Here is a 17,773-nt window from a genome sequence, read left to right on the forward strand (position 1 = left end):
TTACTTTCTTAAGGATATTAAAATAAAAAGTTTTATTATAAAAATATATTATTTTCATAATTTGATTATAAAGAACTTATTTATTGTGTAAGTAATTTTTGTAATTAATTATTCAAATTTTAAAAAATAATCATTAAAAATATAAAATTAAAAAAATGGTGTAAATAAATAAAAAGTACGAAATAGATTATTGCACACGTGCGGGTAGTACCGGGAAACTGCGTCGTTAAATTCCAAAACAATTAACTACCGATCCTATCCGATGTTCCAAATGTTGGGAACAATCAAAGCCACTGCATATGTCCTTATACTTCAAAAGTAATTATTCAAAAGGAAAAAAACTAATAAATGCTATCCAAATTGCAATCAAAAAGCTGAATCCATAGGAAACAGTACAGCACACAGGCAACACTGCAACATTTCGCAAGTTGATTGTGCAGTATATATAAGGCCAAAACCCTAGTGGCTTACCTAATCCCTGAGAGTAACCATTTTGCTCTCTTAATTGAAACCTAAATGGAGGATGAATCTAATCCCACACTCCATGTATGGATGCATGCTTTGTTGTGAATTCTTTCTCTTTCACCCATTTTTAATTTGACTAAACCAGTTTTCCTTGGGTTGTAGGTTGATACTACTGTATTTCCATTACCCCAAAAAGGTATTTTTTTTTCAGTGTTCCTTTCCTTTTTGTCCCACTTTCTTTGTTTGTTTATATAGTTGAGTTGTTTTATAATTTTCAGTTTGTTAAAATGTAAAATTTCTATAGGCAGGAGGGACGATGGAGATGAGCAAGAGAATCAAGGAAGTCCAAAAAGGCAGAAGAGAGATGCGGTTGCTAAGGAGCTCAAGAATGGGGTATTATCATATTTGCATAGCTCACAAAATTTCAATTTAATTTATGCATTATGGAAGCTTCAATGGAATAGATTTGATTTGACAACTTTATAACAATTTACGTGCATGCATTACTTACAAATGCATGCTTTTTACCCTTTAAATACTACTTTCATATCTTCTAATGAGTGAGAAATTATTTGTCAATCAATGCCATCCATGTTTATACTGCAGAAAATAAGAGAAAATTTAAGATGAAATTTGGAGGGGTGTAAGTGATATCCAAAATATGTTATTCAGGATCTGTATACCGATGCTGGTATAGGTTATGGAATACATAGATAAGGTTACCAATTTTTATTGGTTAGAAAAGCAATCTATGAGGGTGATAACTCTGTAGAAAGATATGAAGAAACACAAGAGAAAATGATGGAAGTTTTGGTATATAAATTATCAATTGTTCAGTCGATCAAATTTTACCCACTATATTTGTAATTTCATTTTGTTACATGTTCATTTCTTTTAATTGTTTATCAATCAAATTTTCTGTTCTGAAGATGGACACAACATCAGATGCTCAAGAATGTGACTCAGAAAATGTTCAACATGATTCTTCTAGTTATAGTTCAGATGACAACAGCCATGATGACAATAACTCTGATTTTATTGACGAGCCACATATGACTACAAATGTGAGAATCTTGGACATTGTGCATTTGTAATTTCATTTTGTTATATTTTCATTTCTTTTAATTGTTTATCAATCAAATTTTCTGTTCTGAAGATGGACACCACATCAGATGCTCAAGAATGTGACTCAGAAAATGTTCAAAATGATTCTTCTAGAGATAGTTCAGATGACAACAACCATGATGACAATAACTCTGATTTTATTGATGAGCCACATATGGCTACAAATGTGAGAATCTTGGACATTGTGCATGTAATTGTTTATTTTACAAAATTTAATACTTTAGCATGTTACTTTTGTTTGCAGCCTGTGAAAAGTTCAGAGAACAGTGAGGAAGAAATTGAGGAAAATGCCTCTAAAACTCCACAAGTAAATGTATAATATCATAATGCATTTCCATAGAGTTGCTAAAATTTTAAAGGCTATGAATTATTGCAATAGTGTGAAAAATGTTAAGGATGTGGAGAATGGTTGGTACTGCCTCTGTAGGTGAACAATATCAAATCAGTCATATAACATGTTATTTCCTGGATTTTGCAGCCTGAAATGCTAACTACTTTGAAAGAACGAAGTGTTGGATCAAAGACAATATATACTAAAAACTTATCATATAGTGTGGAACGTGCTGATCTGTATGTATTATTTTTAAGGTAGGTGCATGTCAATTATTTTTGTTTTATTTTTCTAATTTTGAATTTTTCAGGGAAGAACTTTTCAAAGATTGTGGAGAAATTGTTGATATTCGTCTACATCTGGATGAGGAAGGGAGGTTTAGAGGCTTTGGTCATGTTGAGTTTGCGACAGAAGAAGCAGTGCTAAAAGTAAGCTGTCATCTTGTGTGGTGTGTGCAAATAGTTTATAACTGCTGGAAGGTTTTGACAGATGGTTGCACCTTTGAAAGTGACAGTTACTTATACTTTTCACGGATAAAAAAATAGCAATTTGATTCAGTGAAATATTTGTCTCATTCCTAGTGTTTTCAATGAATTTGAATCCTGAAGCAAATTGCCACGGTGTACTTAGTTGTGGTTGATATTGCTAAAGTCTGCAATTTTGGCAGACATGGTTTCAGATTGGGGTTGTCTTCAAGATGTGTTGGGTTAATGTGTGAATACAGTGCTAGGTTGCCCTTGTCATTGAAATCTCATGATGGATTGGCATCATAATTGTGCTATATTTGGTTAATGTGTGAATAGAATTGTATTTGGACGGTAGGTTCATGACTATGCAGTGGAAAGAAGTTCCTCTTATCAGTTTTTAAGAATGTATTCCACCTCAAGTTCGTAAATGTTTGATTGAGGTCAGATATTGATATATGTGTGCCTTGATCTCTAACTTAAGGCTTGCGGTGCAAGTCTCTTATTACTTCTTTTAGGTACCTATCAGTACATTTCCGACAGAAGCTTCCTCTCCTATATATGAACTTCTGTAAATTCTTCAGTTGTGTGTGTGTATGTATGCATGCCCTTTGTTGCAATGCATTATCATCATTTCTGCTTTTATGTAGGCACTTAAGTTAAATAATACAGAATTGTTGAGATGTCGCATGAGAATTGGTGTAGCTCGAGAAAGGCGAAAATATACTCCCAACAGAAGGTATTTTACACATATAATGAAACTGTTTAAGAACTTGCCTATTGTTGCTGTCTCATGATAACTTTTCCTATTCAATAGCATTGATCTAAATTTCTTACAAAACATGTCAATTTGAATTGGAGAACATTTCTGTTTAGTGCGCTGCATCGTGTCTAGTATGAATATACTTTTTCAGGGTGTCTGAAAGATTTTTAAAAAACAAGGTGTGGTCATGACATTTTTTAAACTTTGTTTCCTATGCTTCCTTTTCAACCTCATGAGGAGGAAATTTAAACAGATTTGTGCATCATAAGCTGATCCCATTATTAGAAAAAAAAATAGAAATGTTTTTGATTAAAAATATATTACTTTTAAAGCACAAAAAAATGAGCCTATAATCTCTTATGTTGTCTCATTTCAAGATCTTGCGATTATGCTCTCTTCCCATTCCAGTTTTCATGTTAATTATTTTAGCAACAGATATCAAGGTACTGAAGGGAGATGTTCAAAGATTTCAGAAGATTGTGAGCAAGAAACTGAGGAAAAAGACTCCAACGCTGTTCAGACAATTGTAAGTGTTAAAATAGAGAACACAAAGACATTATCAAATGCCTGAATACACAATTAATATAAGTTTTTATAGAGGCATAACAATTATTAGGCTTCAATAGAGGATATTTTGTTTCTTCTAAAATAAAGATCACAAGGCTATAATAAAAAACAAAATGCATTATTCTGATTCTCAAAAACTCCCCCTCAATCTGGAGCATATAGTTCATATGTGCATCAAGCTTGCTACAAGTGCTACAAGTGTATCCAATTCTTGGATTGAACCTCCAAGAGATTTGATAGACATCTGTCACTTGGTCATTTGTGTTGACAAAACTTGTGCTAACATCTCTTTTATGAAATGACATTCGACCTCAATATGTTTGGTTCTCTTATGAAACCTATCAAATATGTTATATAATGTATTTCCTGAAATTTTTCAGCCAAAAGTTCAAGCTACTTGGAAAGAACAAAAAGCTACATCGAAGACAATATGTGCTAGAAATTTGTCTTATAGTGTGGAAAGGGAAGATATGTATGTATTATTTTTTGTTCTGGTGGTTATTAGTTATTTTCTGTGTGTTTTTCTAATTTCAAAATGGTTCAGGGAAATTCTTTTCAAAGAGTGTGGAGAAATTGTTGATATTCGTCTACAAAGAGATCGTGAAGGGAGGTCTAGAGGCTTTGGGCATGTTCAGTTTGCAACTACAGAAGCTGCACAAAAGGTAGGCTTTGTGACCTTGTCTAGCCTTTGCAAATCATTTCAGAACTGCCAAAATGATTTCAAAGAGTTGTACCTTTGGAAGCAACAATTCCAAACACATTTGAATGGTGAAGTTCTAACAATTTGGTTTGTTGAAATATTTTTCTCAGTCATTGTGTTTTATAGAATTATTTTGAATTTAATTCCTGACACAAGTTGCTACCTTGTACTTATTTGTGGTTAAGGCGCTTTATTGTTGGTGATACCATTAAATGTAAAAATTTAAGGAAGAGAGAAACATAAGTTGAAACCATGTGTTTTTTAGACAACATGGGTCCTTTATTTATATTGAGAAAAAAGACATTATATAATAAATAGAGGAACTGATAACAAAAGTTATACAAAAATAAATAAAAATGTTCCGAATAATACATATATAATCTAGATAGTCCTGATTATATAGAATCAATTCCTTATTTGACTAGAACAATATTCATGATTATATAATATTAGTTCCTTATTTCTATAATTATACCACTCTCCCTCAAGCAGGAACATATAGGTTGTCTGTGATTAGTTTGTTGCAAATATAACAAATCATTGGTCCTCTTATAGACTTGGTGAATATGTCAGTCAACTGTTCATTAGAGTTGACAAATCTAGTGACAATGTCTCCTTACTCCAATTTTTCTCTTATGAAATGACAATCCACCTCAATATGTTTGGTTGAGGAGAGGCAATGTGTAATGTTGCCTGGTTGTCACATAGTGCATTTGGGAACTTTATTTACATTTAAGCGCTTTGAGGAGTTGTTTTAGCCATATGATCACAAGTGACAAGTGTTATTGTTATTTATTATCCTTCTGCACTTTACCTTGCCACAGCATTTTTTTCTTACTTTTCCATGATATTATATTACCTCCAACTGGAACACAATATCCTGTATTGAAACATCTACTGCATCATGATCCTGCCCAGTCAGTGTCAAAATACCCAACAATTTAAGTATTTTCATAAATGTGTCCTTTCTAGGATCTTAATATACTTTTGGATTTGTATGACTGCATTCTAATGTTCTTTACACGGAGAGTTTAAGAATTTACTTACTATGCTCACTACAAAGGTGGTGTCAAGACGAGTCACAATGAGGTACCAACTAACCTTCTATATCTTCAAAGACCAAGATAAGGTCCTCCTTGGTCAACTACAAGTTTGACACTTGGATCTATTGGTGTGTCTACAAGCTTAGCATTTATCATCCCTATTTCTTCAGAATGTCAAGAGCATATTTTCTGAGATATGTTTACAATTTCAAAATTGTGCAGAGAAACTACTGAATAATATATAGTTTGAAAATGCCCAAACTATACACGAGCTGATTTAGGTTACCAGCTAGCCATTTGTATCTCCCAGGATTTGAATGGTACAAGTTCTAGATTTAACAATGTGACTCTTCAATTGCGTCAACAAGTCTGTCACACATCCTATATAACACTAACTTTTAAACCATAAGATATAACGGACTAATGGGAAATTAACTTCCTGCTTACTTCAGAACATGGTCTATTAGATTGACATTGTTATTTCTGGGATTTCTTATATATTGCCTGTTTTGCTGTATTTCATCATCTGTTGTCTATGTTTGCTGAACCCCTGTTCTATGCACAGACATTGAGCTGAAAATAATTTTTCTTTTGTCGCATAGGCTCTTGAGTTGGATAATACAAAATGGTTTGGACGATGCATTGGTGTTGGTATAGCTCAGGAAAAGAATGAATATGCCCCCAATAGGAGGTAATACATTTATAATGAAATTGTGCTGTTGTCGTTTGTTGGCAAAGTTTCCCACTAAATACGATTAGTGTAAAATTTCTTCATAACATGGGCTACTGTGTCTAGTCATTTATGTATTATTTTTGTTAAAGGTGATTGGATAAACCATGAAAAAAAGTGCTTTCATCATACAATTATCTTTTTTTTTAATATCGTTCCATCATATGCTGCTTTTTTTAGCTTATATGAAATGGAATAAGGCCTTTTTTCTTCAGAAAGTTTATCTAATCATTAAAGATTTTTTATCAATGTTTTTTAGTTATACAAGCATTATTTTAAAAGCACAAACAAGTGAGCCTTAAATCACTTGTATTTATTCATTTCTGTATCTTGTACCAATTTATTCCCTTTGCTATTGCCTTGTTAATAGTTTTAGCAACTGGAGCAATTCATTCAATAAGTCCGAAAGAATCGAGCCCATCAAAAGGATATGGAGTTCAGAGTCCCGTGAGGAAGATATTGAGGGGAAAGCCTTAAAAGATCCTTGGAAAAATGTATGCATTTCAGGATGCTATTGCTTATGATTGTTGAATGTTCATTTGTTATGAGTTATTGGGGGTATATAGTGGACTTGTTTGAAATGATTAAGCATGCGGAGATGCTCGGTGCTGTTTCCACTGGAAAGAATGCTGTTATTGAGCAATATGCTCACCCCCCTATAGTTTAAATGATAAAAAAAGTTATGCATTATGTTATTTCCTGGTATTTGCAGTCTAGATTGTTGGCTACTATGAAAGAAGAAAATGCTTCATCAATATATGTCAGAAACTTGTCATACAAAGCGGAACAGGCTGATGTGTAAGTGTTATTTTTCATGTAATTGATTATTGATTATTTTCTGAATGTATGTTTACAATTTCAAAATTGTTCAGAGAAAATTTTTTCAAAGAGTGTGGAGAAATCGTTGATGTTCGGCTACATAGAGATAATGAGGGGAGGTTAAAAGGCTATGGACATGTTACGTTTGCAACCGCAGAAGCTGCACTAAAAGTAAGTTTTGTGACCTTGTGTGGTCTGTACTAGTTAGAACTGCCAATAGTATTTCTTAGATATTTGTACCAGAAAATGATACATTAACAAAGTTTTTTTTTTTTTTTAACAAAATTTGACGAACTACTAAATGAGGTAAAAACGTATTATTTTATTACTTCTTTTTGATTAAAAAATAAAAAATTAATCTACTTTAGTCCTATTTATAAAAAGTGTCAATTTTGTCAAAAAAAATTTGTCAAAACCTCATTTTCCGAACCGGTTATCTGGTATGAAAGGAAATGGATATATGAGCGAAATACCCCTAATTGGTATAGAGGTGATAACTAATCTTTTCATAAAATTTTATTGTAGAAAATACCCTTTTATATGAAAGGTTTTTTATAGTGTAGAATAAAAATGTAAAATAAAAGCAGTTATTTCTCTTTATTTAAATTTATGAAAATGAAATAAAAGAATGTTGAAGAAATTCATATTATTCACCATTGTTTTATTCATATGCCTATACATATAAATTTAAAATTGAAAATAAATTATAATGAAAAAAAGTTTAATATTCTTAAAATATTTTTCTCTTGTCTGTGTCTGAGTATTATAATATAAATTTATTTATATTTATTAACTGTCCAAATCCTTTCTTTTCTTTTTTTGTTTATATTTTTTATGTAAAAACTATTGTAAGTATAACATCTTAAAATAAAAACGTTCTGCCTCCCTCGCAGTATGCAATTCAAAGTCCACTCCATACAATAATCACAAACTTCAAACTGTTCTCCCTGATCCGATCCCTTTCTTTCCAATATACGAGGAATTATTCTTTTTAATGTACGGCTCATACTTTCTTTTCCTTCACCTATTGTGTGTGTTGCAAGGGAAGGGAACAGTTTTTCCTGCTTTTCTTTCCTTCACCTTTATACTTTTCAGGTGCTGTTGACTACCTGCATCATTTGAGCCTATGTCTTTGTGAAGCAATTAGTTTTTAACTGATGCATGGCTGAGATTGATATTTCTTGGCTTGTCTATGTTGTGCATGATCATCATTTGTGCTCTTAAGTTTATTAAAACCCTATTCTGTGTGAAGACAATGAGATGCGCATCATTTTGCCTTTGTATTGTTAGGCTCTTGAGTTGGATAAAACAGAGTTGTTGAGACGTTGCATTGGAGTTCAAATAGCTCGAGGAAAGGGTGAACGTACCTGGAATAGAAGGTAATCATCATGCATAATAAGACTGTTCAAGGGCATGCCTCCTACTACTGTTTTTTAACAATTTTCCCTGCCTAGTAGCATGAATGTAAAATAATTTTCATGTGAGTTTGCAGAAATTCTGTGATGTTATGCAAATAATTTTCTATTTGGGGTGCTTGGATAAACTTTCAAAAAAAAACAAAATCAGTCATGATGTAATTTTGCTTCCTTGCCTTTCCTCACCGTTTTTTTGTTAATAATGTTATTAATTGTAGCAACTCATTCCAAAAGCATGAAAGATTTCAGCCCATGAAGGATACAGAGCATTCAGAGGACTGTAAGGAAGAAATTGAGAAAAAAGCCCGCGAAAGTCCTCATGAAAGTGTAAGCATTTCATAATGCATTTACTTAAACTTGGTGAAAGTTTATCTACTATATGACTCATTGGAGTGTATAACTTGTGTGAAAGAAGTTAAGGATGTAAATGAGGCAGCGTTTTAGCGAATGAGTAAAATTGTGTTAGTTATCAAGTAAAGAAAGAAATAAGAATTGAGAATACTATGGTGAACTGAATTTCAGTTTACTTCCTGCCATTTTGAAAGTCTCAACCTATAAAATACTCAAGGAAGGCCCTATCATGGTCAGAAATAATAACTTTTGGATAAACTTGACAACAGGAACTACCTGGTTTGAAAACAATAATTAACCTTAAGTTCTAGATACTATGTTGAATATTAAGAAAAATTGTATAGGGTTAATCTCCCTTGTGTCTAAAATACACATAGGGTGAATGTATTTATAAAAGAGTGATACAAGTATATATGACAACTGTTGGAAGTCCACTTCTAACATGGTATCAAAGTCAAGTCAGAGTCTATCCTAGCGAGATTTCTTGGACATTCTGTTCCACCCACTTTCGGGTCGTTAACAGATCATCTACTAATTTCTAGTCTCACGCACGAGATAAATATACCTCGGCATGAGGGGGTGTGTTGGAAGTTCTACATCAACTAAAAATAAGGTCAGTTCACAATATATAAGTAGGTGCAATCTTACCTTACAAGCTAGTTTTGTGGGGTTGAGTTAGACTTAAAGCCCACTTCTAACAACAACCAAACATAAATATGGTAAATAGAAGATATTGTAATAAACAATATCAACAATATCTTACCAATATCAAATAATATCTATTTTTCCTAATAAACAATAGACGCTATGTTTTCCTAATTAATGCGATATATCTAACAGGTCCTGTTTAAATGGACTTTGTTTCAACAAGTTTCTTCTGAAGTGATTCCTCTCGAATTCTTAGGCAAATGTGATTCTGAAATTGAGAATACAACTTACACTCACTAGGAATGGCAAGAACTTGGATGTTGATAGCTTGGCTTTCAACCTTTTCTCTATCTCTTTTACCTCAAGTTATTGGCAGCATGCCCATTTGGAAGCTTTTGTAGAAGAACCATAACTACTTTAAAGCTCACATAAGCTAAATCTCATTTTTCCGAACTGAATTAAGGAACATGGAGAAAGGTGATTGTTCTGTCACTTGTTGAAGGTCTTGCTTATATTAGGTCATGTTTCTATTGGATGGATTATCCATTGAGTATGAACCTTTTGTCACACTTGTTCATAGTATTGGTCTTATTGTTAATCATACTTGGTTGTTGGTTGATTCACCCTCATTGTTATCAAATGGAAGCAATGGAAAAAATTGTGGTGGTTTTTTCACAAAAATGCCATGCAAGGGCACTAGCATGGTAGGTTGAAAATTGCATCCACTAGACACATTGCATTGGTGGTGAACATGTTGGCATGGAAAAAATTACAGTTTTTTTTATAAAAGAAAGAGAAAGGGAATGTGATAGGGACTTGGGTACATGTGTTGCTTCAGTCCTACGTTTGGCAGTCTTAGTAAGTGAGTTTATGCTTCTCTTAAACTCACAATTTCACTTTGGGCTTTCAAAATTTGGATATGTTTGTGGGTTATGCCATAGGTTCGGTCTTACTGCCAATCCTGAATCCGTCCCAACGAAGGTCGAAAACAATAGGTAAAGATTGATACTAAAGTGTGCAATGTCGAGAAGTGCACTATCCACGGCTCAGTCAAACATATTTTCCATTCTTATGAAAAGTGTGCATGAGTTAGGAGTGAGGCTTATTCCCTCTATACTACTGACATCCAACGTCTATACAATGTTTGCCAAGATCTTTTGACACTACTTGCTCCATGCCGATTTGATGTCTGCTTGGGCAGATTCATGCTGCCTTACATGATTTAATGACTTTCTTATTCCATCTACGAATGTGAAAATACAACTTGAGAACTGCACTGCCTTACATGATTTTAATGAGTTCCTAGCATCATCAACTGATGTAAAAAAAGAATTTGAGAACTGCAGTATATTTTTTATGATTTCAGCCTTGTACGACTTGCTTCACGAGTATGTTGTTACATGTGATCTGATTCTAGAATCACGAGTAATCCTAACTATGACTTATTTTTCTTCAACACTCCTCCGTATTCCTCCAAAAGTAAATATGGAGACGCTAAACGCTTCTGCTGGGACACTAATGTTATATCACTTCGACATGTTACAACACAACTTCAAGTTGCAGATGTCTTCACCAGGGTTGGACTGTAACCATGCCATCAAGTTCTTATCAGCAAATTGATGATCCGTTACTATTTGGATTAATTTGAGGGGGATGTCAATCAGGATCCTGTTTTAATGTTTCCTATTAAATGTTGATTGTAATCTGTCTATTTTGAACTAGAAATCTGTGTTCATTATATTACCTAATTATGTGAATTAGAATAACTGTGCCATTATTTCTAGTTATGGCTATAAATATTTTTATAATAGTTATAGATAGAATGATGATCAATGGAAGAGGCAGAGAAACAGAAATTCTGATATCTAGAACTTGCCGATCAGCACGTCATTCTAGAAAAAACTGCATCTTCTGGCTCGTAACTTCCCTACTCTTGTGTCCTTCAGTTGTGAGTTGTTCAGTTAAGAAAAAAAGTTCATCATTCAGGTAGTTCTGGTGCAGCTAAAAATGTTGAATCACCCTTTACTTTTCTTTGACATTTTAGGTCCTAGTCGAGTTTGTTCTACTTTAGGGTTAACTTCTTTGTCACATTTATTAATGCTTTTCCTTGGTATACTTAGGTTTTCTTAATGAAAATGTGTTCTGATATTTTCTGTCTTCCAAGACTTTTCATGTGAAATTCAAAATCAGTTTGCAACTCTAATTAAAATTTTATGCATGATACTTGCAAATATTCGTCCTCCCAATTGTAGTCTTTTCTAACCTCTTGGGGAATTCTACACCAAGGATCTTGAGTCCACACACCACAATAAAAAGAGGAGCCTAAGTATTCTATAAATGTTTCTTCCCTCCTGCAACACACCACACAATAACAATGGTTTTCTTTCTGTCTGAATTCTCCCTGTCTATTCAGCTATTGGAAACGATTTGATCATATATTTTTTCCAAGTCACTGAAAACCATATGGTGGCTCGCAGGTTTTAGAGTAAATTATACTAGCACCCATTAAGGTGCAGAAACATAAATATGAACATGACCCTTATCTTGTCTTGTAATGTAATATCCGAATCATTTATATACATGTTATTTCCTGGAATTTTGCAGCCTAAAACGCTAGCTACTCTAAAAGAACAAAATGCTGCACCAAAGACGATATTTGTTGGAAACTTGTCACATGAAGTGGAACAGGCTGATGTGTATGTATATTTTTAATAAAGGTGCTCATCAATTATTTTCTGTACATTTATTCTAATTTCAAGATTGTTCAGGGAAAATCTTTTCAAAGAATGTGGAGGAATTGCTTATCTTCATCCACATACAGATCATGAAGGGAGGCCTAAAGGCTTTGTACATATTGAGTTTTCAACGGCTGAAGCAGCACAAAAGGTAAGCTTTAATGACCTTGTGCTGCAAATCATTTAGAACTGCTAAAAGTAATTGAATGACAGTTGTTATTCTGTAAGCAACAAAGCCATATACTTTGTTAGCATTGTTTATTGAATCTTTCTTATCAATATAATATTTTCAATGAAATGTATTGTATCTGATTGCTAAAGTAAAGCGATACCTTGTGCTTAGTTGTGTTCAAGGCTTTAACAGTTCATGGTTGCTTCAAGACGTGTATAACCTTATCTTTGGAATACAATGTTGGATTGACATCAGATATATATATATAATTTTAATGTGTGAATATCATGATGTAATAATAGATGGAGGTGCAAGTCAATACTATGGAAAATAATTTCCTATTAAATCAGTTTTGTAAAATGGTATTGCATTCCTAATAGTTGAGATCAGAGTTGTTCTATTGTCATTATCTTTTTCAAAATCTCTTTAAGACAAAACTTGCTAATATGCAGTATTCTATAATTATTGTAATAATAGTGGTACGGCTTATAATATATGATTTGAGGAAGCGTAATATTTTATTTATGTATAATTAATGTAATTAACCTATATGACCACTGTGTATACACAGTTTCAATCCAATATTTTTGTTTTCTCTTTCTTAACATTGTATCTAGTGTCTGACTGTGACATCTTAAAAATTAAGTTCTACCTTGAGGACCTGTTGTCCACGGTGACAGTTTTTTTAACCAAGTACATATTTAGTTTCTTGCTCCAATTTTTGGTTGTCACCCTTTCTTTTCAGTGATATTTTAACATATAATACATTTTTTTCACATTAATTTCTGTTAATTTGAAAAAAAAAATCATTTATTCTCCTTCAAGGTTGTGAGTTTAGAGAAGACTTATAAATGAGATTTTGAATTCATGTAAGTAAATTTGAAGAGATATTTATAAGTAAAATTGGAGCAGAAAGTTATATAAATAAGTAATATATAGAACAAATTTAGAATTTATTATCTTTTTTAATTAAAATGGTCATAGTATTAGTTGACCCATCCTATGTTATATGCTATGTGTAGTTTTTGAAACCCATATCTAAACCACTCCATGCTTCTACGGCAACAACTAACAAAACATTCCAAAGCTGCGGATCCACGATTTCAGGGTCCATGTTTTAGAAATCATGTGAAAAAATGTTATTTTCTGGCAAGTCTTGTAACAAGAATTCGGGTGGGAAATTTTGATAGGGCTATAATCTTTTACTTACGTACTTTATATATGAAGGTAAGAGAGGTTTGGAACTAGTAGAGAAGTAAAGTACAAAAAGTACACTATCTGTCAGCTAGGGGTATAGGACACCTACTGATTACTTTGAACAGAATGAATATAATTGGTATGCAACAAAAGATAGCTTTTACAATAGGAAATAAGCAGCTTTTCTAACAAGTTCATCCAAACATTCTTAACTCATGCATTGTATGTTGTTCTAACCAGCTCATAGGTTGCAACTTCTATACTTCTTCTTAACCCGGGCAATGATCAGTTGTTGTAAACCTAGTTAGTCTCAACTAACTTGGTGCTCTTGGCTACATTCATTGTTAGAACCTTTGTCTTTGCATAATAACTAGTTTTTTATAAGAAGTGGACTTTAATCCTAACTCAACCCTACCAAACTGGTTTGTGGACTGAGGTTTATACCCATTTATATACTATAAAATTTGTTTTATATTTAGTCGATGTGAGATCTTTAACAAATTTGAATTTATATTTCTATACTTTCTTATGTCCGTCTGTTTGTGCCTCATCATCATCATCACCATCATCATCTGTTTGTTTATGTTTATCAAAGACGTTGAGCTGACAATCAATTTGCTTTTGTATCATAGGCTCTTGAGTTGAATCACACAGAATTGTTTGGACGTACCATCACAGTTGAATTAGCTCGAGAAAAAAGTCATAGCTACAGTAGAAGGTAATCTACATATCTACACATGCATAATAAAACCATGCAAGAGCATGCCTCTTGAGTAAATCTGTCATTGTTTGGAAAAATTTTCCTGCCTAATTGCGTAATTGCTTTAATGTGTATTTCTTATAAACATGGCCATTTTGAACTGGAGAACATTTTACATTTTTTCACTCTGCATTTGCATGGGTTACTGTCTCTTGTATACTCATTTTGTCCAGGGTGCTCGGATAAGCTTTGAAAAAAAAATCACTTTCTTGATATAGTTTTTATTCATCTTTTTTTCATGATTTATGTTCTATCTAATAAAAAATTAATTAAAAATGCACTTTTTAAAACAAACAGATGAGTCTTTAATCACTCGTATTTATAGAATTTTTTTTTTTTTTATTTTGTATCTTGTATTTTGCTCACTTCTTCCCTTTGTTGTTTCCATGTTAATAACTTTAGCAACTGGAGCAACTCATTCCAGAAGGGTGAAAGAATTCAATCTCTAACTGTATATGTCAAGGGATTTGATACTTCCCTCGAGGAAGAAGAGGTAGTTTTTTTTTTCTCTTATCATTTTATATTTTTTACACCACTCCCTGCACTGATTGCATGAATCTCTTTCTATTGACTCTTTGATTGGTTTACCAGCAGTACTTAGCTGTATTAATGCCTACTTTTTTCTTTCAGATCAAAGCTAGCCTGGAAGAGCATTTTGGTTCCTGTGGAGAGATGACGAGGATAACAGTTCCGAAATTTTATGATTCTGGTGCATTTAAGGGGTATGTCTTGTTGTTTTGATGCAAGTTAGGTTATAATATACTGTTAAATTTTTTTTTTCTCAACATCATTCATCATCTGGATAAATTCACTTTGTTTACACATCTGTTGAAAGTTATCTAAGATAATACAGGAATCTCTGCTCCACACATATAGTGTGAGACTTATTTTATTTTATTTTGATTTCTTACTTTACTTTTTAATCTATCTTGTTTACACAAATAGAATTAGCTCTTTGTTTAATACTTTTCCTTCTCTCTCCCTCTCACTTAGCACCTAGAGCATAAATCTCCCCACTAAGTAGAAGGCTGGGTCATGGCTAGCCAGAAAGCAATGGTATAAAAAAATCTGCTTTAGTAATTATTAGAAATGAACTTCAAACCTAATTCAATCTTATAAAATCAACTTAAGGAGATATTTACATTCACTTGTATATTATAATTTTAATTATATCTTTAGTCGATATAAGATCTCTAATGTACTTACTCATGCCAAGGACATCAAGCGTAAGCGTGAGAACAGATAAGTCCAATAAACATTGTTAAGATAAACTCTTACGTGCTCTGGTATTATCTTAGAAGTAAATTTAAGTTTAATGCAATTTTACTAAATTGGTTTAGTAAGAAAATGTCTATACTGACTTATATATTATAATTATGACCATATCTCTTATCGACATGGGATTTTCAACAATAATGACCTTTTCTTGTTTAAGTTTCTCCTTGAGGACTTCCGATATAAACGTTGAGTAACAAATGGCCGTAGAACTCATGAAATCTCTTGAACATAATTAGTGTTTGAATTGTTGTGTATTGCATTCTAGTCTCAAATTGCAAAATTTGCAGGTTTGCTATCCTAGAATTCAAGGATGTTGACAGTGCGAAGAGAGCTCTAAATCTTGATCAAACTGAGATCGGAGGTCATACCTTGTTAGTTGAGAAAGCAAGGCCTCGACGTGATGGAAATGGCTCTAAAAATGGTGTTGGTTGGGGAGAAAGCAGTGGTGGTGGATGGCATTCTGGTGGTGGCTGGCATTCTTTATTTTTCTCATGAACCCATATCTATTTCAGTTTTCTACAGTTAGCTTTTTTGTTTCCTTTGTGATATACTTTATTTACTCAATTACTTATAATTATGTAGCCATTATATTGGCCCTCCATTAACTTTTGTTGTTATAATAAATGTGACTTCCTAATTTTTTTAAGAAAAAATATTTCTTTAAAAAGATTACAAAACCTTTATTTCATATTATTTAATTGACTTCTACAGTATTTGTTCTCATTTCATCTGTGTTTTATGATTCTTATCTTTCGAAAATAATAAAATAAATATGCATATAGGTATATATTACCATACGTGGATAGATGGTTCCCCTTACATTAGACAATTTACTGTATTGATCCAGGCGATTTTCTCGAAAATGCAATGGACTATAGACACACAAAACAATACTGTGAAAGTTAAGAGACAATAATCAACACGCTTATTCCTTCTTGATGGATCCCCACTAATCATCCTGATAGAACCTATTTTGGTCACCTTCATTATTCCTGCCATCATTGCTCACGTGAACTCCTTTTACACAATGTCCATAGACTAATCTATGTAAAAACTCATTCTTTTAAAGCAGAGTCTCAACTGCCTTAGTTCTAAACACAAGCCTCTCTCTTTTCTCTCAACTTCAGTTCTTTATCCTCTTCAACCCAACCTTGTTCTTTATCTTTCTCATTTGAATCTTCATCTTTTCTTGAGTTAGAGGGTAGATTTGGGTTCATGGTGGAGTTCTCTTTCAATCCACCCGAACAGTTTCTACCTTCAAGTAAGTTGATAATATGACTTTCATCTCTTTTTTCTATTTTTGAGGTTTTAATTTCACTTTGATCATGATTAGAGCTCTAATTTGTTTATGTGTTCTTGAGTTTTGGTTCCTTTAGGTGTAATTAGGGTTTTACAACTCAAAAATCATATTGGGGGTTCTTCGTTGTCTCAGCTTTGGTCTACGTTTGAGGTGAGGGAAACTATTTCTTTTGATGGAAGTAAAATTTGTCTAGCATGTTATAATTTGATAGATTGAATTGCTTGAATTGTTGTGTTTTGATGTGTAGAATTGATAAGTACATGTAAAATTTGTGATGGTTTGTGTTTTATGGTTTTGCATGCTTAAAACAGGTGAAATCTGCTATTCTAACTTAAGCGGGAATTTTTAGCTTAAGCGAGAGTCTTTTAGCTCAAGCAAGGAAAATCTAGCTTAAGCGAGAATACTCAAAATTTTAATTCCTTACTTTTTAACCTATGATTGATTGAGTTAATTTTAAAAATATGATGTATGAAGCTATGCATGGATGATGTTGGTATGTTGAGACTTAACTTGGTATGTTTTTTGTAAAATATGTGATTGTTTTGGTATTTGAAATTTGAAATGGAATTATTGATATGTGAATATGAAAGTATGATTAAAGATGTACGTGATTGTGAAAGTATTGTTGTGAAATTGTGATGACATTAGGTTTGTGAATATATATATATATATATATATATATATATATATATATATATATACACACACACACAAGTATTGTATGTGTTTCACGTAATTCAATGGGTCTCATGGGAAGATTTTATGGTGTCGTTAATTTAGTATATGCATTGGACTATGGATTCAAGTAAGGTGATATCCTAAAACTCTAATGATCATTCAGACTCAAATAGAGTAGAATGGTTCATGTCGTGATTATAGACGGAGGTCCCAGTCTAGGGTAGGATAATGG

At 32.7% G+C, this 17,773-nt stretch overlaps 1 protein-coding gene across 5 annotated transcripts; it reads left to right on the forward strand.

Annotated features, from left to right (window-relative positions):
• The first annotated feature begins 274 nt into the window (after window positions 1-274).
• Window positions 275-16,168, forward strand: LOC114176139 (uncharacterized). 5 transcript variants are annotated; one of them, XM_028061076.2, is made up of 24 exons: window positions 275-546; window positions 628-661; window positions 770-858; window positions 1,395-1,529; window positions 1,622-1,756; window positions 1,835-1,903; window positions 2,069-2,160; window positions 2,232-2,349; window positions 3,036-3,124; window positions 3,578-3,674; window positions 4,096-4,187; window positions 4,260-4,377; window positions 6,061-6,149; window positions 6,559-6,682; window positions 6,901-6,986; window positions 7,061-7,178; window positions 8,298-8,386; window positions 8,641-8,749; window positions 12,026-12,117; window positions 12,190-12,307; window positions 14,158-14,243; window positions 14,688-14,778; window positions 14,916-15,007; window positions 15,851-16,168. In XM_028061076.2, the coding sequence occupies exons 1-24, from the start codon at window positions 517-519 to the stop codon at window positions 16,056-16,058; spliced, it is 2,400 nt and encodes a 799-aa protein (XP_027916877.1). In that variant the 5' UTR covers window positions 275-516; the 3' UTR covers window positions 16,059-16,168. The 5 variants fall into 5 exon arrangements, with proteins under 5 accessions (XP_027916877.1, XP_085527650.1, XP_085527651.1 ...); XM_085671524.1 differs by having other exon boundaries at window positions 3,584-3,674; XM_085671525.1 differs by having other exon boundaries at window positions 1,835-1,897.
• Window positions 16,169-17,773: the final 1,605 nt, after the last annotated feature.

The sequence above is a fragment of the Vigna unguiculata genome, chromosome 3, assembly GCF_037176805.1.
Source record: "Vigna unguiculata cultivar grain cowpea cultivar isolate G323 ecotype 2 chromosome 3, ASM3717680v1, whole genome shotgun sequence".
Taxonomy (NCBI): Eukaryota; Viridiplantae; Streptophyta; class Magnoliopsida; order Fabales; family Fabaceae; genus Vigna; species Vigna unguiculata.

Bases quoted from the DNA above. Each gene is read 5' to 3' on its own strand.
- LOC114176139 (XM_028061076.2), top strand. From the start codon at position 517: ATGGAGGATGAATCTAATCCCACACTCCAT. The intron at 3,125-3,577 runs GTATTTTACACA...TAATTATTTTAG, and splicing joins AAATATACTCCCAACAGAAG to CAACAGATATCAAGGTACTG. The intron at 15,008-15,850 runs GTATGTCTTGTT...CAAAATTTGCAG, and splicing joins GATTCTGGTGCATTTAAGGG to GTTTGCTATCCTAGAATTCA.